Here is a 25,551-nt window from a genome sequence, read left to right on the forward strand (position 1 = left end):
TGTTTCTTCAAACTTAAGTATAGTGTTGTGAAATTTTTAATCTGAAAGGCATAGTTCAAGCCATCAAGCTATTATTCTTAATTAAGATATTAGAAAAGAAATCATTGCTACACTCCTGGCCATAATTAAAGGCTGGGGAGATGCTAGATAAAATCCCTCCCCATTGTGTTGTCTGTTTCTTCCAAGGTAGACGATCTCCTTCAGTAGTAATTCTTTGAAGGAACTAAACCAACCCCATGCAAGTGGAAAATATCAAGATTTTAGAAAAAAGAAAGATTAAATATTTGAAAAAGAATTTGTAATATACATGTTACTCTCTAGAAAAAGAAAGATACTTTAATTATCATAGTTTTGTCTTCTTCTAATTTACCAGATATAAAATCAGGTGACTCACTGCTTCATTCCAAAAGATTATCAAAGATATTAGTACGTTTTGAGTAGGAAGATATTAGCTCCTCTGTAGCATCAGCTGACTTCATTTGCAATAGGCCATGCCAGAATGGAAAGTAAAAGGTAAAACCCTCATACCATTAGTAGTAGTGCTTTCTATTGATTTATTCTGTCTACACATGCATTATGCTATATTTCAAACATAAAATAGAGTTCAGCACATAAGAAGGCTAGCAATCATAGATGCAGACTATTAAAACAGACAAGCACACACATTGTTTTGGAATACCTGGTTTCACATCCCCATGGACAAACATGTCAATCATATATCGACAGAATGCATACTGATCTGACAGAGTAGAAAGAAAAAGAGCAATGAGAAAATGTCACCAACACCTTTCGCTTATCTAGAGAGAAGTGGCTTAACAAAACAAATAAGCAAAATAGCACAATTCTATTTTGGTTCCTACAATACTTTCTGTGAAGGAATAATTTGCACTTAAATGAATCTACAGGGGAAATGACATAATATAAAGCTACAGTTAGAATTCCATCATCAAGAAGAATATTGAGAATTGGAACAGACCAATCCAGTGTAATATTAAATGATTGTTTTTTAAGAATCTAAAACTTTTTCACATGTGTTGTAGAATGCATCACATTAGAGCAATTATTTTTTACCTTTCTTAAATGTGTGATAATGAAATTAAAGCTCTATATGAGGAAAGTATTTCCAACTTGGAATATCTTACCAAATCTTAAATCTATGTCTTTCTGCTACAGGTCTGAGTGGGACAGGGGATATTTTCTGGAAAGGGCAAGAGGAGGGCCAACGCCACTGCAGACTACCAGGTCACCTCTGCCAAGAAATGCTCTTCAATTGTAATAGACCGCTCAGGAGGACAGACTCCACCAACTGCTAACACGCTGAATTAAGTGCTGACGTCATCTCCCTAAGATCATCGCTCTTGGCTGGTCTATTGTCGAAGGGCAAAGATGTAAACAATCGGTTAGGGTATGAGCATTTGGGAGTGATTAGTCAGAAGTGATTCCAGGAATTTGTTTTTAGCTTTCTCCTCTGAATTAAAAATATTTCACTGAACCTAAATTTTCGTTAAATTTTAAATTCTACCAAAATACATTCAACCTAAATCTCAGTTAAGGAATCTTTCTTTGAGTATATATGTATATATAGATAATATCTATACATAGTATAGAAATAATTGTAGTAATTTATATAGATATATATAATAGTAACTCATATATACAAATACATTATATGATAGTCATTTACATAAAGTAATTTCCTATTAGGTCATCACTTCTTAGTATTATTTTTTCCACAAATGAAGTCTTCTTGGAATTGCAAATACTGTCTATGTATGGCTTCCTTTCTTGTTCCTCTGATAGCAGTGATGGATATCATTCAGCTACCACCTTGCCAGTGTTCCCTGTGAGGTAGCAGTGGAAAAAAAATGCATTCTAAGCACAGAATGGGGAAACAAAAAATTGGGGGGGTGGCACAAAAAATAAATGAGACAGAAACATATATGTTCAGGTGCTCCATGTCAGAGTCAAATTAGCTGTAGTATTTTGACTGTCACTATTGAAGTAGTTCTAAAAAATATTAAATTTTAACAATAAAGAAAAAGAAAGGACGCACAAAGTGTGTGGTAGCTTGGAAATGTTTTTACCTCCCACGGATGTGCCACAGATTACCAGAAAATGAAGGAGTATTGCTTGATGTTGACACCTCTTTATAGCTTCTGCTACAAAGCATATTTACGTTGGTCCACCAAACCTAGATTATATTAAGGATGTATGTGTATAAGTTTATGGTAGGCACATACATGCATATGAATTTTATTTTTAATAAGTTCAGCAGAATATACCATTGATATGTATAATAAGAGTACCTACATATGCATGCATTTGCATGAATTACATGTAGTTGAAAAATTGCCAGTAAGTGTATGTCCACCACAGAAAAATCTGCTTCAAAGTGAGCATAGTTATCTGCAATAGACCTGTGTGTGTGTGTGCTACTTTAAAAAGCAATCACTTAAAAACCACTATTCCTTTTATTTTTGCCTGATTAAAATCTTAATATGACTTCGTTATTAATAAAAAATAGCACTATTAAAATTCAACTACTTTAGAAAACAGACACATTCACTTATTGGACCAGAGATTAACTTTTCAATATTACTTAATGATAGGTTTATTTCATTCATAGAAGCTATTCTCTATAAAGGATGCCTGGTGGAGCAATCATTAAGTCATCCGCTGCTGTAACAGAAAACGCAGCAGCTCAAACCCGGGAGGCTGGGCGGGAGAAGGAGTGGGTGTGGCCTCAGGCAGATAGAGCAAGGCGCACCTCTCCTGGCCCTGGATGGCTGCGATGAGTCAGATTGACTCAAAGGCCCCCAATAGCAGCACCACCACCAACATCCTCAATACAGGAAACATGGTGGCCCATCAGTTAATGGGTTGCTGCCAACTAAAAGGTTGGCAGTTGTAACACATTCAACATCCACGAGGAATGGTTACCTGATTTCTTAAAGAAGAAAACAAATAAACAAACAAAGAAAAAACAAACTCACTGCTATCCAGTCCATTCTGACTCACAGCAACCCTGCAGGATAGAGTACAATTGCCCTGTGGGGTTGTGAGACTGTAAATCTTTATAAGAGTAGAAAGCCTCATCTTTCTTTCAAGGAGCAGTAGGTGGGTTTTGAACTGCTGACCTTTCCCATAGAGTCCAAAACAAAAATAGACCAGAAGAACATATGGGGTAATTATATTCTATCTTTATGGGTTTACTATGCATTCGAACTGACTGGAAGGCTCCTGACAGCAGGTATTCTCAATAGCGATAAATTTCATTTGTTTAACTGATAAAATCACATCTGTACTCTTTTCTTTACGTTCATTTGTACTGAATGTCTCTTTATTACAGAAACAGCTCTTCATGCGGAAATTAAAACAGTAGATTGAAACTGAAACGATAATATAGTACTATCTTGAATGTTTATTTTTATCCCTGATGAGAATCCGGTACAATATATGTGACCAGGAAAATAAATATTATTTGAAAGCGTTCTGAAGATTTGTCTTCAGAAAAAAATATGACCAAAAAGGAAAAAAAATCCCCAATACGGATATGAACATCCAAAAATGGTTGTGTTCTTAGTTTCCAGACAATTATTTTGATATCTCTTTATATAACTGGCATACATTTTTATATACTATATTTGCATCCTAAAAATAAAAATATATTTGTTCTGTTTCAACTGGTTTCATGTGATTTTTTTCAAAATGCAAATTATTTTATTTTTAATACTATTTTAAATAAGTATATCAGTGAATTAAAAAATTAAAGTTTCTGTTGGTTTCTACCATAGTAAGATGTCCCATTAAAATGTTATCTTTATTTATTGCATCATCTTTCTACTGAACTATTTCATATATTGTAAAGTTTTAAGAGGCAATAATTAATGTTTTTAATTCTTCAAGGTAATATAATCCTCTTGAATATTGAAGAAAGGCTTTGAAGATTCCAAAAGTAAAATTCTACTCATATATAAACAAAGATGCAATCAGAAAAATCTTGAGATAAATAAAATTTTCCTACATTAAGAAGCTTTAGGCCACTAAAAAACAATTTTCTTTCTTTTCCATTTTCTTTTAAAAATATGTAGTTTTGTAGTGTAAGTTAAAGTTATATAGTTATTCCTTATAAGTTTGAGATAAAAAGAGCATTTCAAAGATAAGATATGACTCAGTTTTAGGCTAATACTTTGTACATTATAAAGGAGAAAATTTTGTTTTAATTTCATTGTCCAAATGATCTTCAATAACAGTTGGAAATTTTCTTTAACTAAAATTACATAAAATTCAATTTAAAAAATTTTAGCCTTCATGAAATGATTAAAACTGCAATCATATCAAAGGAAAAATTATTGCGTAATACCCGAAGATACATTAATGTAGGAATAGTCCCTGTAGTTTAGAACCCAGCTTTCCGAATGGGAGTCTCAGGATTTTGTGGCAGCCTGGAACTGCACTGGACTTAAGAGAAGGCAATGTTCAACCAGAGCTAAGATGCGCAACAGTAAGGTCCTTGGCTGCTCTCCAGAAATCCTACCACCACCTATTGACCTAGTGACTTCCCATCAAGCATTTTCGGCTTATCTACCATCATCTCCATTTGAATTCTACCCAGGCAGTTAGTTCTCAGGTTATGAATACTTGATTTATGTACAACCAGTTCTTACTAAAAACCCCTGTCAATCCAAAAACTAAAGAGGTGAGGTGGATACAGTGGCTTGGAATAGCACTTGAACACTAGTTTGGGAACATACATCAAAATATTATATTATTATCGTTATATTTAAAAGATGGTTTACTGTATCTGAAAGTGTTTCTTAAATGTTTTCTTTTTATTAAAAAAATTACACTATATCCTATCTTGGTGGTGCAGTTATTATGCTAACCTGTTACCTTCAAGGTTAGCAGTTCAAACTCACCAGCTGCTCCACAGGAGAAAGATGAGGCTTTTTATTCCTGTAAACAATTACAGCCTCAAAAAACACAGTGGTCAGTTCTTCTCTGTCCTACAGGTCCAGTGTGAGTCAGAATTGACTCAATGACACTGAGATGCTTTAAACTTTTTCTATAGCTAAGACAAGCCTTTGACTTGTTGACGTGGAATGTAAACTTGAACTATTCCAAATTAAGTAAAAATTTAATTTAAAGACAGATTTAGGAATGAAACTTGTTTGCAATTGAGGAACTATATTTTTGTGAAGCAGAAACAACTATTTGTGCCATCACGCCCCTCAAAGAATGCCATAATATGTGAGATACTGAGATTTCCAAACCCATTCAATTTGTGCAGGAGGGTTGACAATGAGCCATAAGAGTTTTTTTTTTCTGTAATGTTTTGACTGATAATTTAAACATTCTATGTCTTTTCTACACAGTTGCTAGCATATTTAACCTGAACACACAACTTAAAAATCTCTTGGAAATTTGTTATTTTTCCTGGGCTGCTGTTCTCCAAAAGAGTATAACACAATTTTTACTGCACTTCTTCTTTGAAATATCATATCTCAAGACTTCTATTATTACCTCAACCTTGAAATAATTTGAAATGCTAACGCAATACTTTATTGAAAGTACTTCCAAATGCATTTCAGGTATGTGAACAAATATCCGTATTTCTATTAATAAAGTCTAATTCCAAATTTATTATATTTCCATCCAGGTATATTTATTTCAGTAAGTTAGTTAAGGCTGTGTGAAGTCTGGTTTGGGTCTTTTTATTTCACCGCATCGCTGCAGCCTCCTCGGAGCGTTTACCTTTCTGTTCGTGCTGTGGCGCAGCTGCGGTCCCCTTGCCATCCCTCTCTTTGTCTTTGGATTTAGGAGATGCTCCCTGGACTTCTTTGACGTCGGTACTTGTTTGCTTCGCTTTCTCCTGCTTCCCACCTTTCATTTCCTTTTTCGTCTTTTCTTCAGTTTTTTCCTTAGTTTTAGCTTTCTTCTCTTCTGTACATAGATAAAGAAAAGTTTAATTCCATTTACTTATTTAACAGCATAATATTTCATCTTTTCTCAGTCAGTGAGCATATGCGCAGAGAAAAGAAACAATCGAGAACAACAGAAATATAGTGTCCTTGACATAAATGCTTAAAGGATCATTTCAAAACTTCCCTTTTTAAATTAATTAATTTATTTGTAATAACTAAATCTCATCATTTATGAAGTGCTGTCTCCTTCTGACAAATACATAGCTCACTTAAAACCTGGGGCCCTTTCTTAATTTGTACATGAAGACATTATATTTTAGGCTGTCAGCAACTTAAAATGTCAATAATCATAATCATCAGGAGAAATATATACAAGTATCTTCAGTAAAACTCATGACCATATCAAAGATTCCAAATCAATCTCATTTTGAAGGGTCTGAAAAATCTCAAGAGTTAGCCAAGAAATAGAATGGCAACAAAATATTTTAACATAACTTTTGGAGATACACATGTAAAATTACTGGCATGGTGATTTTTAACATGTATAAAATAATAAACTTCTAGTTATTTGGCGGGAAGAGAGAAGAAACGAAGATATTGCCTCCTATTTATCTCAATACAAAAAGGGACTATGAATTAGAATATGTTTATGCACGGGTGGCATAATGGTTATGTGTTTGGCTGTTAACCGCAAGGTCAGCAGTTCAAAACCACCAACCTGTCTTCAGAATAAAGATGAGGCTTTCTACTCCCGTAAAGAGTTACAGTCTTGGAAAAGTAAAAGGGGCAGTTTGGCTCTGTCCTGCAGTGTACCCAGTAATCACCATTGACTGGATGGATGGCAATGAGTGAGAGTCATTAGTAAATCTACTGTGATGTCGGAATTACCCATGTCATTCGCCAGCGCAGTATGAATTTTTGTTTTGTTTGCTTGTTTGTTTTAGGCTTTTGTTGTTGTTATCCATGTGGAATCACTTGATGAAATATTATAATCAAGGCTCTTACTGTGACACAATAAATGACCATTTGGGACTAAGTCAAAGTGACATTGTAAATTATAAAGAAGAGAAGAATGGGATTGGATATGCCTAGCACAGATTAGCTCACAAAATCAAAATCCTATTTTTCAGAAACTTTCCAATATTGTTGATCATGTGTTTGGGAGAGGGGGCTATCTCTATGATCTAATAAATTTGAGAATGATAGTTCAGATTCTTTCCCTTTTTTATTCACTTTTTCAAAGCTATAATGGAAAGAGAATCTTCAAGAAAGGTGATATTCTACCCATTGTTTACCAAGGTTTTTTGACCACAAAACTCTCATAAAAACATCACCAATTTTCTCCATAAACTTCCAATATAATAGCTTAAATGACTTTAATCACTTAAGAGGGGTTTTCTCTCTGTCTTCTAAATCATTTCTCAGTCTCTTTTGCTATTCCCCCCACCCCCTTCCTTAAAGTAAACTTAGCCATTTCTGTGATCTAAACCATCAGCTCTCTGTAGATATTTTTAAATCAAGCAACATCATTACATAATCCCTGTCCAAAATGATTATTGGTTATATGCCTGGAAATAAAGTTATACTATAAAGGCCCAGCATACCGGACTCAAAGACTCTTTATGTTCATCTAACAAACTCTTCTATAAAACCTATTGTGACCTGGAATCAGAGTTAATTGCTGACATACAAAATATCAGTGAGAGACTATGCCTAACTAGAGAAATTTAGCTTAACATTTAAAACCCTGACATAGCTGACCTAACCCTATCTCTACTCTCACAATGTCCTTCTCAACACCTCTTCCTCTAATAGACTACTTCGTGTTTATTGCATAGCTGATGTATTTTCCAGATACATAATCTCTTCATCTTCAAATCACATGTAGCAAATCTCTCTGCCATTGGAATCAACCATTCTTTCCTCTAAATTCCCGGTGTTTAAACATTTGCTAATGCACACAGTTAATTCTGTCTCATATCTTGAATGCACAACTTGTCCTAGGGTGATTTATGTATAAGTATGATGCTGGGAACAATGCCACTGGTTCTTCAGAGCATCATATTGACCCACAGTGCAGGGTTCCATGCTCTATTCAGATTAAGATAGACTAAGAAATAAAGCCTGAAGATCTCCTTTGAAAAGGTACGGATTGCAACAAAGTACAGTAGAACCCTGACACTCAGCTGCAGCAATAGTCGACATAATCGGATGCCGAAAAAATTTTGCATCGGACCTCAAACAAAACGTCGGAATCCCACCGGCCGCACGTGATTCTTGTAAACGAAAGGAGCTCGTGTTTCCGTCACTCAGCGTTAGTTGGCGTTGTTAGTGCATTGTTTAAACCTTTTGCGGCTGTGTTCCAAGTGTTTTGCTACAATTTTCTTAGTTTTTGTGGGTTTTTTTCTGTTATTAGATATAAAACACGGGTTCTAAGAAAGAGATTTTTGAAAAGAATCATCATGATAAGGAACTGGTTAACTGTCTCATTGATGTTGTTCATGATAATTTAGTAAACCCTTTTAGAAAACAGTAAAGGAAACAAACGCCAACAATAGACCACGTTAGGCAGGTTTTTTGTTTGTTTGTTTTCGAGAAGGCCAGCCAGGTTCTAGAGAAAAAGGCAAAGAAGGGAAAAAACTCCTGAAAAGCAGCTACCAGTTGATTTTATGGTAGGGGATTCCCCTTCCAAACAAGGCCTCTCTCTCCATCCCGCCTCTCCGCATCCGTGTCCACAGAACCAGATCCTCATCCAGCTCAAGGTATGGAACATACTGTCTTTGCTAAAAACTTTTTTAATGTGTGTTTCTTATTTAAATGATATTATTTAACCCTGAACGTATTTACTTTGAAATTTCTGTGTATTGTTTTGTATAAAAAGGCAAGGTTGGGGTAAAAACTTGGTGGTGGGGAATGGATAAATACGTTTTCAGTTATTTCTTATGGGAAAAATTGATTGGGAACTCGACTGCATCGCATCTAGAATGGATGAGCGTGGAGGTCCGGGGTGCTACTGTGTTGTTCTACAAAGTTATGATGGTGAGGTTTTGCGTCAACTTGCTGTGTAGCAAGACAACTTCCTAATCATGGCGGCGTCTCTGATGGCATCTCCTTGGAGTGCGGCCCTACTTGACGTCCACAGGAGACATGGTGAAATGTGTACCTTCCGCCCTGCTGACCTGGACCCCGCGTGTGGTCTTTCCTACGTGGACTTGCTGCCCACAGTACTGCCTGCTGATCCTGGTACCCAGTAGCAGTCTGCCATAGCATCTGACCTACGGATACCTCTCAGCATTCACTTTTTTACCTGGCCCTGCTGCCCCTGGGTTCATTTTCTGGCTTCCTGGATGCTCAGCCTCACAACCACGTGATCCAAGGAAAGCCTCCGTCCTGTGCGAGTGGGGAAAGGGTTCCAGGTATCTGCCCCACAGACTTGAACTGCACCGGGGTTGCCCGCTTTGCGGTTGTGAGAGCCATTTTTTGGACATCAATTTCTCTTTACAATATACAAATTTAAGTGTCACTGGTTGGCTTTTCTAGAAAACCCAGCCCAATATAACAGTGACAGCAGATGAGCCCCTCTGTTGGAAGGCACTTCAACTTATCAGAGATGGTCGTTGGTGCAGGGCCGGGCTATCTTCTGTTCTGTTCTACTTTGAATCACCATGATGAGAATGTACAAAAACTTTCCACCCTTTCCTCCTTCCTATCAAACTGAGAACAACTTGAGGAACCATATTATTTAAGTATCCTCAGGGTGTCTAGCACAGTGCATTCTTCAGGGGGTAAAAAATTAATAAATTAGCAATTTTGATCAAGCCAACACCAAGGTACAAACTCCACTCAAGCTTCAGCTATTTCTGATTTCCGCTTATGCTACCCCGATCTTTATCTAAAACTCATGTGATTATATTGAGGCCATCTGGAAAATTCAGGGCAATCTCTATTTTCAATCTAGTTGAAGAAAACACATTCACTACCATTGAATTGATTGCGACTTATAGCAACCTGTGGAGCCAGGTAGAAATGCCTTTGTGGGTTTTCAGGACTGTAACCCTGTACGGGAGTGTGGGTGAGCATCCTGAACTTCTGCTAAATTCTATCTATACCAAATGGTGAAGGTCACGGGAGCCCATGTTTTTACAATACATAGCAAAGCTCTTCATTTCCCTCTTAACTTTGCTGGTACAACTACTTCAAATACTCAGTTCTGCTCCTCTTTTAGATATTAAAATTTAAGTGTAAAGCAAATTAAAGTTTTTATAAATAAAAGCATTAAATTCTTTCAATCATCTGGCTACCTGTCACCTATAATCTAATTTTAAATACAAAGAATTTAGTGATGCAAATAGCAAGGAATATTACCTTTCACCGTTGTCTTAGTTTCTGGCTTTTCTTTTTTCTCAATTTTTTCCTTGTGAGTTGCTTAAAAACAAAAAAATTATATTAGTACCTAATTTCACTAGAATTCAAGGTCAAATTTTCTCTTTAGTTAATTTTATAGCTATATCTCTTTAGTTAATTTTATAGCTATTTATAGATTATGTTGAAGATATATTACATTAATGGGTGCAATTTAAGAATATAGTGCTATCAATGTAGTAATGAAAACTGCATGGAATAAAATTTACAAGGCTTGGCAGTGAGCCTTAAAAATAATAAGAAACCTAAATCCACTCTAATTTTTCAGTTAATATTCTTAAGTAGATAAATATTTCCAGAAAGACAAACAAAGGAAGAGGGATTTTATAAGAACTTGTCTAAACGATATATTATCATGTCAGAAAGAAGTACTCCTTTTAGGATTTATGAAAGTATTTAGCTCAGAACTTGAAATTCAACTAATCAAATGTTTTTCAACAAAGGCACAATTGACAATTGGGGAGGAATAAGGAACGTCGCCTGGATCCTGTTTACTAAATGATTATAGACTGCCACCCCCATCATCGTGACAATGAAAACTTTTCAGATATTCCCTAAGGGAGTTGAGAATCACCAGGAGAGTACAAAGTAATAAAAACAAATTACTGATTAAATGTTCCTTCTTAATTGACAAGCTGCCAGAAGCATTATATCATCTTATTGTTTTTAATAAACTAATAAATCAATGTTAATTTACTTTATTAACTTCTATTTTATTTACAGACACTAGTAAAATTTTGTATTTCCCAACAATGTAGGTAACAGAATTCTGAGAACTGTAATATGTACATCTTATATTTATATCTCAAATATATTTTATTGTAGTGCTTGGTTGTTTCTTCAATCAAAAGATGAGATACATTTTAAAAATCCATTTTTTATCAATTATATTTTTACACAAAATCTCAAAGCTTCATCATATAGTTTTTCAACATTTACATACATCTTGCATATTGAAGAATAACAATGGATATGAAAAATATGTTAGAAAATTAGATTCAATAATAAGATGAAAATTACTTAAACAGTTGATTTAAGAAAAGGCAAATTATTAGAGATAAAAATCTGAGCCTTGAGTATTTACTTTTTCTATCTATATAATAATAGGAATAATGGACATTAACTTTATAATGCAGATAGATGTGCTTACAATGTTTATTAGAAAAGATTCTCTTTGAGCATAGTCTGGGAATAGTTTGCATAGAATCTTGGTGAGAGAATATGTACCTCATAGAAAGCTTAAAGTGAAGGTTCAGTTGAAAACTAATTAATAATCATTGTGACAGAAATATTGGGTCCACAGGTTAGTAGTTCAAATTCACCAAGTGGCACCATAAATATGATGGTAAGTATGGTGGGGTTACTATGAATGGGAAATAATTCAATGCCAATGTGCTTAGGAGGGCTATTGATGAGAGAAGGCATCAAGTCTCTGGGGTATCAGTATATCCAGTCTTCCCCAAAGCCATCTGCTCTAGTGTTCACCCATTTGGGATCCTAGTAATCATGTGGACATTGTTAGTAGGGTTACTATACTAGCCCATCCAGAGCACAATTTACAAAAGTCCATGGGGGTTGTAGGACAGTAGATTATTTTACACAAAAACAGACAGGCAAAATGTCATTGCTGTCAAATCCATTCTAAGTCATTGTGACCCCATGGGTCAGTAGCACTGTTACATAGAGATTGGGTTTCCTTGGCTGTAATATCTAGGAAGGAGCCTTATTGGTATTATGGGCTATGAGTTGGGCTGCAAACCACAAGGTCAGCAGTTTGAAACCCCCAGCTGCTCCATGAGAGAAAGATGAGGCTTTTAATTCTCATTTAAACTAGAAAATTCTCACTGCTATCAAGCCAAATTTTACTGAACCTATAAGGAAGGCAGTGTGGTGGTTATATAATGTGTTGTCAATTTGAGATGATTACAAGTGAAGGGGTGGGATCTAGTCTGTCAATCATTGTACAGCCAATGAGGCCTCTGTGTGGGCATGACTTTTCCCTGGAGAATTCTGAGAATTCCTGTATTTTCTCCTTGGCGGTGGGAGACATTCTCTCTGCTCATTCCTTGAGAGACACTCTGCTGACAAGACAGATAGCACTATGCTGGTAGACCCCATGTCCTGGGAACTTGAGGAGCCCACGTGGAGACCCCTGCCAGTGCTGAGCTGCTTACAACACCACTGGATCCACAAGACGTCCCACCCACTAGCCTGTGAACTTCCTGCATTCGGCGTTTGTTTTGTGATTCTAAAGAGGACTTTCTACATTGGTATTGGACATATAGGCTAATATCAGACTTATGGACTTGATCTGGACTGAGCTGGGATGTTTTCTCAATATTCAACTTCTCTTGTATATAAAGCTCTTTCTTTACATACACATGAGTGTCAATGAATTTGTTTCTCTAGTCTACCCAGACTAACACAGGCAGGTTAGAACCGTCCCCATGAGTTTCTGAGATTGTAACTCTTTGTGGTGGTTTGAACATTCATATTGTAGCCCAATTTAGCCGCTCTGCCACCAGAACTCCATAAAGGGTTATGTATTCAGGAACCTCTCAGACCAGTTCTGTTGTGTTCCACAGGGCCATGGTCAGTCAGAATTCACTTAATGGCAGTAGGTTTTGCTTTTTGTTTTGTTTTGGTGCCACACCAGACCCCAAAATCATTCCCCTAGCTTTAATCCCAACCCTACCCTGACAATCTAAAATGTCATGAGGTAATAAAAGAACATCCTAACAGACACAGCAGCGGCTCCACACAGCCCTGACTTCCTCCCAGGACGAGGTCTAGGCCCAGCTGTTCTTTTGTTGGTGGCGTTGTTGCTCAGTGTTCCATCATTCCTGTCCCCTCCCTGTCTTTGAAAGAGATTGGGACACATTTTCCCCCAATGACACATTGGTCATGGGTCTCGTTAACAAAGTCTGCAGAACTCCCAATAGCTCAATAAGAACATAACAAGGACCCAATTGTGAAGTGGGAAAAAGACATGACCAGACAGTTCACCAAAAATTAAGTACAGATGACTAAGAAACACGTGAAAACTGTGTTCATGATCACTAGCCATCCAGGCAATGCAAATTAAAACCACAGGAGATGCCACCTTACACCCACCGTCCTAGCCCAATATTAAAACAATAAATATAAAAACAAAAAACTGCTGGAGAGGATGTGGAGATAATGGGACTCATATGCGCTGTTGGTGGACTTGTAAATAGATACAATCACTATGGAAAAAAATAGGATGCTGAAAGCAACTGGAAATTGAAAGAAATCAGAGCCACATCTTGGGTGGTTGTATGCTGTCCCTTGATTAAAGCACACAATTCACAAGAGCAAGAAGCTGGAAGCAGCCCTATTGTCCAACAGTGGAAGAATAGATTTTTAAACTGCTATATAACAATCCAGTAATATAAAAATTATGTTAACTATTAAAGGTCTAAATACCTTAATTAAAAGGCAAAGATTATAGGGATAAAAAGATAATCTCATTAAATAATCATGGCATAATTAAATTAAAAATAAATGTATGGTTGTTATGGGTTAAATTGTGTTTCCTCACATCATGAGTTGAAATTCTGTACCCTAGACCCGTGGATCTAATCCCATTTGATTTGGGACTAGATGTCATGTTAATGTAATATTGACTTGGATTCACAATCAACCCCCATGGAAGCAGTAATCAAGAAATCCAGTGACACATCATATTACGCAAATCTGTTAAAAAAAAAATCTTTACAGTATTAAGAACAAAAACATCACTTTCAAAACTAAGATCTGAGTGACCCCATCTGTAGTATTTTCAATCACTTCATTATATACATATGAAAACTGGATAATGGATAAGGAAAAGTAGAGAAGAAATATATTTGAATTTTGGTGTTAGTAAAAAATATTAAAAGTACCATGGACTGCCTAAAAAGCAAATAAATATATCTTGGAAGTATAGCCAGAATATTTCTTAGAACGCAGGATGGCAAGATTTGCCTACTTCACTTTGAACATGCTCTCCTAAGAGACAAGTCCCTGGAAAATGATATCATGCTGCGTTGAGGGTGAGGAAAAAAGTTTACGAACTCTCAATGAGATGGATCACCATGGTGACTACAACAACCAGGCTCAAACATAGTGAGATAGTTGAAGTTTATTGTGCCAACTTAGCTGATACACACATGTGGGGTTAATTGAAGGGCAGAGAGATAAATGGCTCGCTTTTCTAGTTCTTGGGTCTCTTGCTTTGTGATGGTCGCACCAGGGTGCAGCTGCCTTAGCCAGTTCCCTGCTTCAGCTTACAAGGCTCACTTCCTGCAAGATATCCCCAGGAGAAGCTGCATGGACCTACCCTGATGCAGCCCTGGGTGCTGGAGCAGCCACGTGGAGACACGTGCCAGTGCCGAGATGCTTACACATTCACTGATTCAGCTTTTCTCCTGCAGTCGGCATCATAGTCTGTGTTTTGTGAGATGGAGGAGGACTTTGTGGATTGGTGTTGGACATATGGGTTAATGTTGGACTTGTGGGCTTGGGCAGCACTGGGTTGGGATGTTCTCTTGATGGGCACTTAACCTTTATTTAAAACTCTCTCTTAGACATGAGTTTCTGTGGACTTGTTTCTCTAATGTACCCAGACTAACACACATAGTAACAGTGGTGAGGATGGAACCAGTCGGAGGCAATGTTTCATTCTGTTGTCTCTAGAGCCACCAAGAATTGGAATGACCTCCATGACCTAACAACAATAGCACCTCACTGGAGAGTATCATCGTATGTGAGATTAGAGTTTTATTTCTGTGTTAAGGAGGCCCTGTAAACCTAGGATGTGTTAAGAGCAACAGAAACACAGCCAAGCAAGCGTGAATGGAGGAAGGTAGCTTCTCTATGTAGATATCCAAGAATCTAGGAATTCTGAGTGCTACTCAAACCGAGACAGTGATCGTCCCCAAAAGCTGATAGAGAGGGACTTCCCATATAATCAATTCAATACAAAATACTCACTGCCATTGTGTCAATTCTGACTCATAGTGACCCTATAGGACAGGGTAGGGTAGCCCTTGTGGGTTTGCAAGACTTGGGGAACTAGAGAGCCTTGTGGCTTTTGCTAGGAGCAGCTTGTGGTTTCAAGCTGCTGACCTTGTGGTCAACAGCCCACGAGAAAAACCACGACTCCGCCAGGGTGACTGCCATGTTGCGCCCACATGGACAATAGCCCGGTGCTGTGAATTCATGCTTTTATCCTCTGGAACTTTGAGAAAATAAATTTCTGTTCCTTAAAGTACTCACTGGTCATCCTGTGCTCCAGTTGCACTAGGAAATGAAGACGCTGGTCATGGGAAAGGTGAATTTCACACAGAGAAACTAGAGGGTGTGAACCAAGCTGTGAGAACCACCATATGACTAACTCCATACCTTTCTTTGGAGGTTTTTCCTTGTCCTTTCCTTTTTCTTTTCCTTTGGGCTTTTCTTTTTCTTTTTCTTTCTGTGTCACTGTAAAGAAGGAGACAATGTTTTCCATGTAAATTAAGGGTATAAATTATAAAATGGTCATAAGGCAGTTTTTGATATCAAAGCTCACCAGCTACTTTCTCAGATCCAAGAGGCTTTACATAGAGATTTCCAATTTCAAAATAATTATAGATCTATTTTTATGCATTGTAATTTTGATTTTGGAGTTAATCATAGCCTACGACCAAAAAATTAGTCTGATTTTCTGATGGCAAAGGTATGACAGCCCCCGTTTCAAACTTTCAAACATTTCTTCTTAGGAAAATAAATAAATAAAATAGCTGAAATCATGTTACATGTCAAAAATTTCTAGCTTCAATCTTGGGTGAACACCACAGATATAGAGAGAATCACCGAGAGAAAAAACGTTTGAACCTCGAACAAGAATAATCAAACTAAATAGCTGATGTCAAACCTCTATAAAAATATTCCACTGTAAAAATTTATGAAACACAGCCTATGATGATATAAGGATTGCAATGAAGATAATTAAATTTAGTTTGATTTGTGATCTAATCAGTGTAATAGGTTTCAGATTTAGAGCATAATCTTACTTCAAACTAGACACCTATAGTTGCCCTAGCTGGATATATGGACCTTACTCAGATTGCTCTCTCACTTTTCTTCTGTTTATTATCCAAGTCCTTTCAATTTTACTTTGTTAATATTATTCTTACCCATCTTTTCTCCAATACTACATTTTGTGCCAATCATTTACTTACACAAAAATGCAGACAGAGGACCAGCTATGTGCTGAATATGCAAGATTGGCTACATCCCTATTATCTTGAAACCAGTCATCTAATGGATGATAGATGCCACGCAAATATTGAGAAAGATAGATCATTTCAATGCATAAAATTTAGCCTAATTTGTTCCTGTGTATTGGTCCTGGGCATACCTCTTCTTAGCAGGGACATTTGAACCTGCAAACAATGAGAAGAAATTACCGTACTGTGAGAGTTAAGGTTTTGTGTCAACTTGACTGGGCCACGATTCTCAGTGGTTGGGCAGTTAAGATTAAATAATTCTCCATGCTGTAACCTTACACGAGGTAATCACCTTCTTAATGAGAGTAGGATTAGGATGGGAAACATACCCTTATTGTGATGACAGTCCCGATGGAATCAACAGAAAGAAATTTCTTTGGTGTTGTGGCCTGCTTCCAATAGAAATGTGTGCTGTGGAAAAGCTTTACTTGCTTTTGGCTGGAACCAGAACCTGCATTTGGTTCATTGAACTCTGGTTCTTTGGAACTAAGCCTACATCCTGCCATACTTCCTGCTGTTCATGGAATCGTTAGTGCCAGCCATTTGACCTGCCAAGTTTGTATTCATTCTCTTCCTCAGCCACCCCCCTGCCATTCTTGGTTTCATCCACCATCACAGCTGTGTACATCAGGAGAAGCCTCCAGGCTCTGACCCATGGCTTTGTGAGCCATTTTTAAATTTAAATGTCTCTGTAGCTATTTATATAAACTTGAATGGCTTTGCGTCTCTAAAGAACTCAGCCTAAGATAGCCACTAAAGGGGAAAGTGAAAGATACTTTTCTAGAAAAGTGAAACGTGATTCTCTTTTGAATCCAGGAAATATTGACAATCTCACTTTTTTTAAGATTACTAAATCTTTAGCTTAAGGTATGTTTCCCTGAAGTTAATCTTTCTTATATGAAAAGCTGATTATACCATTCACATAGTACTTTTAGTATCTCCTTTATTGATTACCATGATGTCTGTCACATAGTTGGTGTTTTTAAAAATATTCCATTGCTGTAGTAATCTGACTTTTTTGTGTGAAAACTTTTATCTATCAGCTGACTTGTATTGAATCATCTTACATACCAGTTGATTACCCCAGAATGATGCATTCCTTTCATATAAAATCTTCACCTCTACATTTACCCAATTCCTTTCACTCTGTTTATTCTGGTTCAAGTGCATTCTCTACTATAAAATTATCCTTTATCTCCATAAAATACTATACCATTCAATGGTACCATTCACATAATTCTATTTTAGCACTTAAATCTTAATACTGAAATTGTTCATATGTCTGTCTCACAAGTAAATAAAATCTCTTTAGGGACTTTATCATATTATTTTTGCTTGTTTGTTTCCCTAGGTCATGGCAGGATTTCTGTCACATAGAATGCTCAAAATATATATTGTTAAATAAGTGAAATTCTAAAATATTATAAGCACTTCAAACCATTAACAATGAGTTGGTTGCCCATCCACTAACAGAGTTTCAGATTGATGTAAGTACTGGTATAAATGGGAGAATTAATATAAAATCAAAAGGGTGAAGGGATTGAATTCAGACTGGAATTAGCTCTTTCTGTTAATATCTATTTTATAGTGAAAGTCTATATAGGGATGATGTGGTATAGTTACATGTGATGGTTAGGGTCTATGTCAACTAGGAACTACTGAGTGAAAGCAGGGGTGGAGTCCAACCTATCAATCAGGTCACAGTCTAATGACACTTCCTTGAGGATTTGGCTTTGTTATAAGAGAAGGTCTTAGTAGTGTGGAATTCTCTTTGACCTTTGGCCTTCTAATGGAGCTGGATCATGCATCTGGCTCCTCGATATAGTATTGGAACACCTGCCAATCCCAAAAGCAGTCGGTGCATGATGGATTCATTTAGCTCACCTTGGATCCATTTACCTATGCATCTACCAGCCTATATCCCCCTCCTCATCCGTCTTTAGCATTCTGTCACGCTGCTTTCTGTGTAACAGCTTCCTCTGCTACATGAGTCAGGAGAAGCCTGTCTTGAAATGGAGTGGACTTGCCTGCTTCTACAACTGTAGGCTGTACTATAGGGTGAACCTAACCTACTTCTACATGTCATTTCACTACAAAATTCTATTTCTATAACACAAAGACATACAACAGTCACTGCCTTTACTTTTCTACAGAGTCTAACTTAATACAATGTATAAGCATTTTGATGATTATTTGATTTTTTTAATAGAATTCATTAGCTGATGAATAATTAAAACCTAGTAAGAAACAAAGGATACCTGGTGGCACAGTGGTCCATTAATCAAACCCACTAGAAGAAAGATGTAGCAATTTGCTTCTGTAAAGATTTAAGGCCTTCGAAACCCACTAGGTAGATCTACTCTGTCTTACATGATAGCTATCAGTCAGAATCAACTCAAAGGTGATGGGTTTGGTTTTTGGTAATGAAAAGAGAGGGTTAAGGGGTTACTGTAGAGCAAGGATTGGCAAACTTTTGAAATGGAAGAGCACTCCTGTTCCTCATAACAACTTATGGTATATACTCAAGTATAAGCCAACCCAAATATCAGCCAAAGCACCTAACTTTACCACAAAAACTGCATTAAAAATGTGCTGAAAAAATTCGGCTTATACACGAGTATATACAGTAAAGGTTATTCAAGAGCCCAAAATATATTTTTACAAATAAGGAACATTTACAGTAATATTATAAATGAAACTATGACACTTTTATTTTTAATTTTACTTTGAAGCTGCATTGGACTTCAGAGCTCCAGTTTGCCAACCCCTGCTCTGGACCATCCAAACACTGATTTTTCTTTCAAATCGAGTGATTCTTTTAGATGTTTCTAATCTGGTATGTTCACTATAAATATCTCTCAGAGTAAGAATGAGATTCAATGTTTACGCACATGGCAAAAGGTGATTTATTGTGGTCTCTTTGGATCAGTGTTAATTAAACTAAAACACAAAGGAAAATCTTGGAACAAATGAAGCCTCTTTTGCCAGTTCTCAAGAGGAAACCAAGTTTGTGTGAGATAAACTACACTTTAGGAACCCAGATTGGAAAGACTCCCTGGAGACCCCCTAATCTGTGTCTTGCCTCCGTGAAGGACTGGACCTCTCTCACCTCGGACAGCTGGTTGTCCATTCCACTACAGGATTTTCAGATTGACGTGCATAGGCATAAATGGGGGAATTAATACAAAATCAAAGTTGCAAGGGGGCTGAATCCAAGCTTGAATTAGCATATAAATGCCTCCTGTCTGTTACCTGGGCAACAATCTGATTTCTCCCAATCTAAATTTTGATTTACAGACACTGGTGCTGTATGGTAGCATTTCATTCCCCTCTGAAATGGCACTGTCCTACTGCCTAGTGAAGCGGCTGGTCGCATGTGCTCCAGGGAGCCGTTCAAAATGGCAGACAGCCATGAACCCTTCTTGGATGGAAACTTCAGACTTTGGCAAAGATTGCATTTAAAATACCAAGTTTTAAAAATTCTTTCATCAAAAGAAAAACACAGCTACTACTAACATAATCATCACGCTAAAACAAAACATTAATGTGATACAACAACTGCGCTTGCTTCTGTATTGCTTTCCTTAGAAACCATAATCAGGCGCTTTCCGAAAGAAGAAGAAAACCGTGCACGTCTCCTGCCCCACAGCTCAATCTGACAAATTATCAGGGCCGTTTCAATTCAGGACAAAGTAAGCTTTTTTGCACCTGCTAGAACTTAATTTGCTTGTCATCCTTATTTACAAGAAAGAAACGTCCCTGTGGTACACGATAATTAAAAGCAAACGGAATTAGCAGTTGGAGTGGCCCTGAGGTTTGGAATCGGAGTTGGCATGGCCCTGCTGTTCCCACACTTGCACAGACTCTGACCTTTCTCTGACCAGAACATCAGCTCAACTCAACTCTGAAGTGCATCGCTCGCCCTCCCCAGATGGTCCCTCCACAGCACTCTCCAAGCTGTGCTCTGTCCTCGCGCAGTGTGCCCGCTCCTAGCAGCCCACCAGCCCGGCTGTGTGTCCTTTCCTGGTGTGTCACAGAGCTCACGGTGGGGCTGACCCTGTGGTTCGTGTGGGAAAAACACTCCCTGTGGTCCAAACTATAGGCTTTGTGGACAAAGGCTGTGAGAGTGCTTCTAAAATAAGATAGAAAATCAAAAGTTTCCCTGCCAATTTTCTGAAGTGGTGATTTGTGGAGACTATTACACTCTTCAAATTGTAGTTAGCCACTTAATTAGCCCTAACTCTGAAACTTAAACTTGAATTCATAGCCACTAGACAGAAGTGATCTTGAGTATCCAAAGTGAAGGAAATACTTCTGAAGAAGCAGACATAAGGCACATGGAAAATACCGCAGGCAGAGTAATCCACAAACAGCTGATTCTTTACAACGTTGTATTAGAAAAGACTTTGGAGACTATGTTTACCGGAAATAGATTTTACCAACTTTCCTTTTAATTGATTGGTCAACTTTTCCAATTTTCCCCAGTTTTCCATATGTGTATCCGTGGGAAGGTGGAGACTATTTAATAATGAAATAGTATATAAATTATAAATACCGTCTGTGAACATTTCACATGGCTTCATAAAACTGCATACATTCCGAGGCTATAATACGTCACTTTTCATGAAGGAGCATGATACACATTCATTTAGAACCCTTAAAAAAACTCTGTTTTAGCATCCAGTAAATGAAACTGTATTATTCGCAGTCAATGATTATGTCTATGTGTCTTTCACATCTTTGGTAATTAATTTGTAGCTTCGGTTCTGTGCTAAGCGAGATGATTCATACTTTAAGAGAGAATGATGAGCCCAATAGAAACACACTCCAGAGTCAGAAGCCTATTGGAGATTGCGTTACTCATCTTTCTGAGACCATATTTTTAGATTTGACATAAGCACTCCCTCACGACCATCAAGTCGATTCAAACTCACAGCGACTTACAGGACCGGGTAGAACTGCCCCTGTGGGCTTCCAAAACTAACTCTTTACAGGAGTAGAAAACCTCGTGGAATAGAAGCGCACCAACAAATAAACTGACAAAACACAGACCAATTAGCCTGAACTCCTTTGCACATGGATACGCATCCACATCAGTGCACACGAAATGGATTGGAAGAGAAAGTAAACATCTCCATTGCTAACCTCTAGTCCTCGTTCTCCCAAGCTAGCTGCCACCTCCGTCGCAGGTCTGGTTCAGACTATAAACTAGTTCTTATGAGGGCAAGTGTGTTAATTTGGACTCTCCAGGTGGATTAACTGCGAGTTAGCCTTCAGGTATTAGACTTCACACTTACTTCTATTTTACTAGATAAATTTTAATATATTTTATTATACATTACAGTGAAATTCGACAATCACCCTGCAATAACCTTATCTGATACATATGCTTTAAACTGAAAAATAGATATTTTAATTCCAAAGTGTTCATTTTGTTCTCAAATCTGATTTAATTTGTATGGGTCATTTCTCCTTCACCAGGGCTGCGTAGTCCCAGCAAGCCCTGGAGTCCTGCCTCATAAGGGAGCAGTCACCAGGGAGGAGGGGTGCACCACTGTGTACTGCCTTCTGTTCTTGTTTTCCACGTGTATCTTTCACAGCTGCCAGAAGGGGGAAGTAAGTGTGTTTTTCATTTGAAGGATCGATCAAGCACAGCTGAGGAAGCCAAATAATCAACATTTATAAAAGAGAGGATGCCTAATTTGTGGGAGGGTATTTGCATAAAGGGATCTTTAGATTAATTTTAATGTCCTTCCGTGTCAGCCTGTGATTCGAGTCAGGCAGAAATTTAGGGCGTCAAGTGGATCACAGGCTAGCTCATGGATTGATTGGTGGCCTCAGGGATGAGAGTGCCATCCATACAGTGGCTCCGAGAAGCACAGGCCTAGCGATCAGCTTCTCTAAGGATTTCTGTTGTCTTGTACTAGCACATGGGCTCCCACTCATAGCACCTCTGTGTCACAGCAGAATGGTTCTGTAGGCCATAATCCTTATGGAAAAAGCTCCGGGTCCTTTCTCCGACAGAGACAGTGGTGCATTGAAAGTGCCAGTCTTTCGGTTAGCGGCCAAGTGTACTAGCAGAGCTCCTCCATTCGTTCACAGCTTTCATCTGACTGTGCATGTGATACTTGTGCTTCCCGTGTGCTCCTTTAAGAAGCAGTGGGGGTCCAATGGTTACAACTCTAGGCTGCTAACTGACCATGGTGATTCCAAAGCAGCAGCCTCTCTGCAGGAGAAAGCCGTGGGAGCCTGCGTGTATCAAGATGGCAGCTTCAGCCCCTCGCAGAGCAGTTGCGGTGAATTGATGAGCCAGTCAGGGTGGAATATAGCGCCGATGAAACACACAACTTCCCTCTAGTTCTTTGGTGCATCCTTCACCCCGCTATCATGACCTCAATTCTACCTTACAAGTCGGATTAGACCAGAGCAAGCACACTGCTAGAGAGAAGAACCCAAAACACAGGGAATCCAGGATAGATAAACCCCTCAGGGCCAACAAGGAGAGGAGAGATACCATCAGGATTAGGGGAGAGTGGGGGGAGAGAAGGGGAATCAATCTCAAGGATCAACCTTGAACCCCATCCCAGGGGAACGAATAATGGAAAAGTAGATGAGGGGCAATGGAGGAGGCTGTAAGATTTGGAAATAATAATCTATAACTCATCAAGGGTTTGTGAGGGAGCGAAGCGGGGGAGGGAAGAGGAAGAAATGGGGAGCTGATATCACGGGCTCAAGTGGGAAGAGAATGCTTTGAAAATGATGATGGCGGCATATGTGCAAATGTGCTTGACACACTGGAAGAATGTATGGATTGTGATAAGAGATGTAAGAGCCCCCAGTAAAAGTATTTAATTTAAAAAAAGATTATAGTTTGGGAAAACCGACAGGGAGCTCTGCTCTGTCATATAGGATCACTATGAACTAGAATCAACTTCATGACAATGAGTTAAATGGAAGCTTAAAATGTTATCTGAAACCTAACAATTATGTTTGCAATTTCATAAAAGGCAAAATAAGATACAATAAGCAAACACCCACATAGAAAAATAATTTTTCATTAGTTTTCTCTGGATAATTAGATTGTGGTTATTATTTTATTTTAGTTTGCATTTTCTAAATTGCCCCAAATAGGTCTATATTACTCTCATAACATAAAACCTTTTATTATTTAAGATTACATATCACAAAGAGCTCTTGTTTTCTTCAATTGCCACCGACCAAATAAATTTGACATCACAATGTTTTAATTAAATCAGAATCATTATATTACCATAAATATGCATATATATATATGCTAAGAAATTTCAAATGTAAACTTTTCCTAGAGGAGCCCACTACATATGAACAAAATAAAGGAAAAGACATGCTTCCTTCATTCATTTATTACTTCAGCAATTATTGAGTGTGTTTTCTGTGCTGCATGCTTTGCTAAATGTAAAATTATTTTGAATTGAATATAATTAATCCAAACACAAATTTCAAGCTGGTAGGGAAATTAGACACCATCAGGATGACTTTGTTCGGTCATAGCTAAGGAAGCACGGACACATATGACAGTGACAGGGATGTACAAAAATACACAGTGAGTTAGACCAATCTATCCCTGTCCTCAGTGAGTTGATCTAACTGCTAGATCAATAGATCCACAATTAACATATGGCCACACAATGCTTAAGGGTAAAGGTCAAGATGGAACCTCTACAAAAATGCCTAAATAACCCAAGAGGGTCAGCAGAAGGCTGCTTCAAAGTGCTGAAATTGCATCTAGTTCCAAAGTATAAGCAGATGTCCGGCAGGTAACAGAGCCATTGGGGGTTCAATGGCAGAAGGCTTACCTTCCAGAAGAGTGTCAACTCCTAACTGACTCACAGCCAATACAGCTCATGGCTTGGGCATGGCTATGATCTTGATTTCATCGGAGCTTCCAAACTAAGACAGACTAGGAGGAAATGTCTTGTGGTTTACTTCTAAAACTTCCATGGATAACAAGAGTCTGATCGGGGGCATGGCAAAGGACTGGGGCACATCTCACTACAATAGGCATCTAGCAACAACACCCACATCAGCAACCCAGTGACTTCAGAGGAAGGATTTGCTGATCAGAGAAAACAGTAAGTGCAAAAGCAGTGTTATGAGAAATTGACAGTGCTGGTTTAGGGATTACCCAAATAGTTCAGTCTGCGAATAGCATAAAGGGTGTTGATAGGGTCAGAAATGGATTGTGGGTTAGGGAAGGAAAGCACACGATGTTGAAAAAGTGGTGGTGTAGTTACGCTTTAGGCTGCTAACGAGCTAAAAGGTCAGCAGTTCAAAACTATCATCTGCCCCAATGGAGACGAATGAAGCTTTCTACTCCCTTAAATAGTCACAGTCTCTAAAACCCACAGTGGCAGTTCTTTTTAGGGTCAATAGGAGCTGAAACCAACTCCATTTTGTTTTAGTTTCATTAGTGATCATATAGGGCAGCATTATATGCCAGAATAGAAAATGTGGTTTTTATTTGCTGGGGACTGAGAAGAAAACCGAAAGATTTAAATGGTGAGTTTATGACAGATCTGAGGCGATAAACCAGGAGAATCAGGAAGCTATTCTCATTCTCAGAGCTGATTAGGAAGTCGATATCCATCAGATAAGAGTGAGAATAAGCCAGAATTACAGTGAAGGAACATGGCAAGGAGGCAAACAGAACACATGGTGTTGTGATCTTCATGGTCGGCAGATTGAAACCAGCCGCAGCTTCATGGGAGAAGACGGGGCTTTCTACTCCAGTAAACAGTCTTGGAAACACACAGGGAATCAGTATGAATCAGCCTGACTCCATGGCAGTGAGTTTGGTATTTTTGTGTATTGAAAGTGATTAAAAACTTTCTATCAGGGATTGGAAATTCAAATGCTCTTAGAGGTTGACGCCTTTAAGCTGATTTCAACTTACA

At 37.9% G+C, this 25,551-nt stretch overlaps 1 protein-coding gene across 1 annotated transcript in view; it reads right to left on the bottom strand.

Annotated features, from left to right (window-relative positions):
• Positions 1-5,622: 5,622 nt before the first annotated feature.
• TRDN (triadin) overlaps positions 5,623-25,551 on the bottom strand; it is a 162,027-nt gene continuing 142,098 nt past the window's right edge. The window contains exons 6-8 of the mRNA XM_030886728.2: positions 15,753-15,830; positions 10,290-10,349; positions 5,623-5,943 (exon numbers count right to left, since the gene is read on the bottom strand). Coding sequence (XP_030742588.2) covers positions 5,720-5,943; positions 10,290-10,349; positions 15,753-15,830 — 362 coding nt within the window. The 3' untranslated portion in view covers positions 5,623-5,719. The remainder of the gene's footprint in view (positions 5,944-10,289; positions 10,350-15,752; positions 15,831-25,551) is intronic.

The sequence above is a fragment of the Echinops telfairi genome, unplaced genomic scaffold, assembly GCF_000313985.2.
Source record: "Echinops telfairi isolate 266 unplaced genomic scaffold, ASM31398v2 ScPeMD7_3533;HRSCAF=4204_0, whole genome shotgun sequence".
NCBI lineage: Eukaryota > Metazoa > Chordata > Mammalia > Afrosoricida > Tenrecidae > Echinops > Echinops telfairi.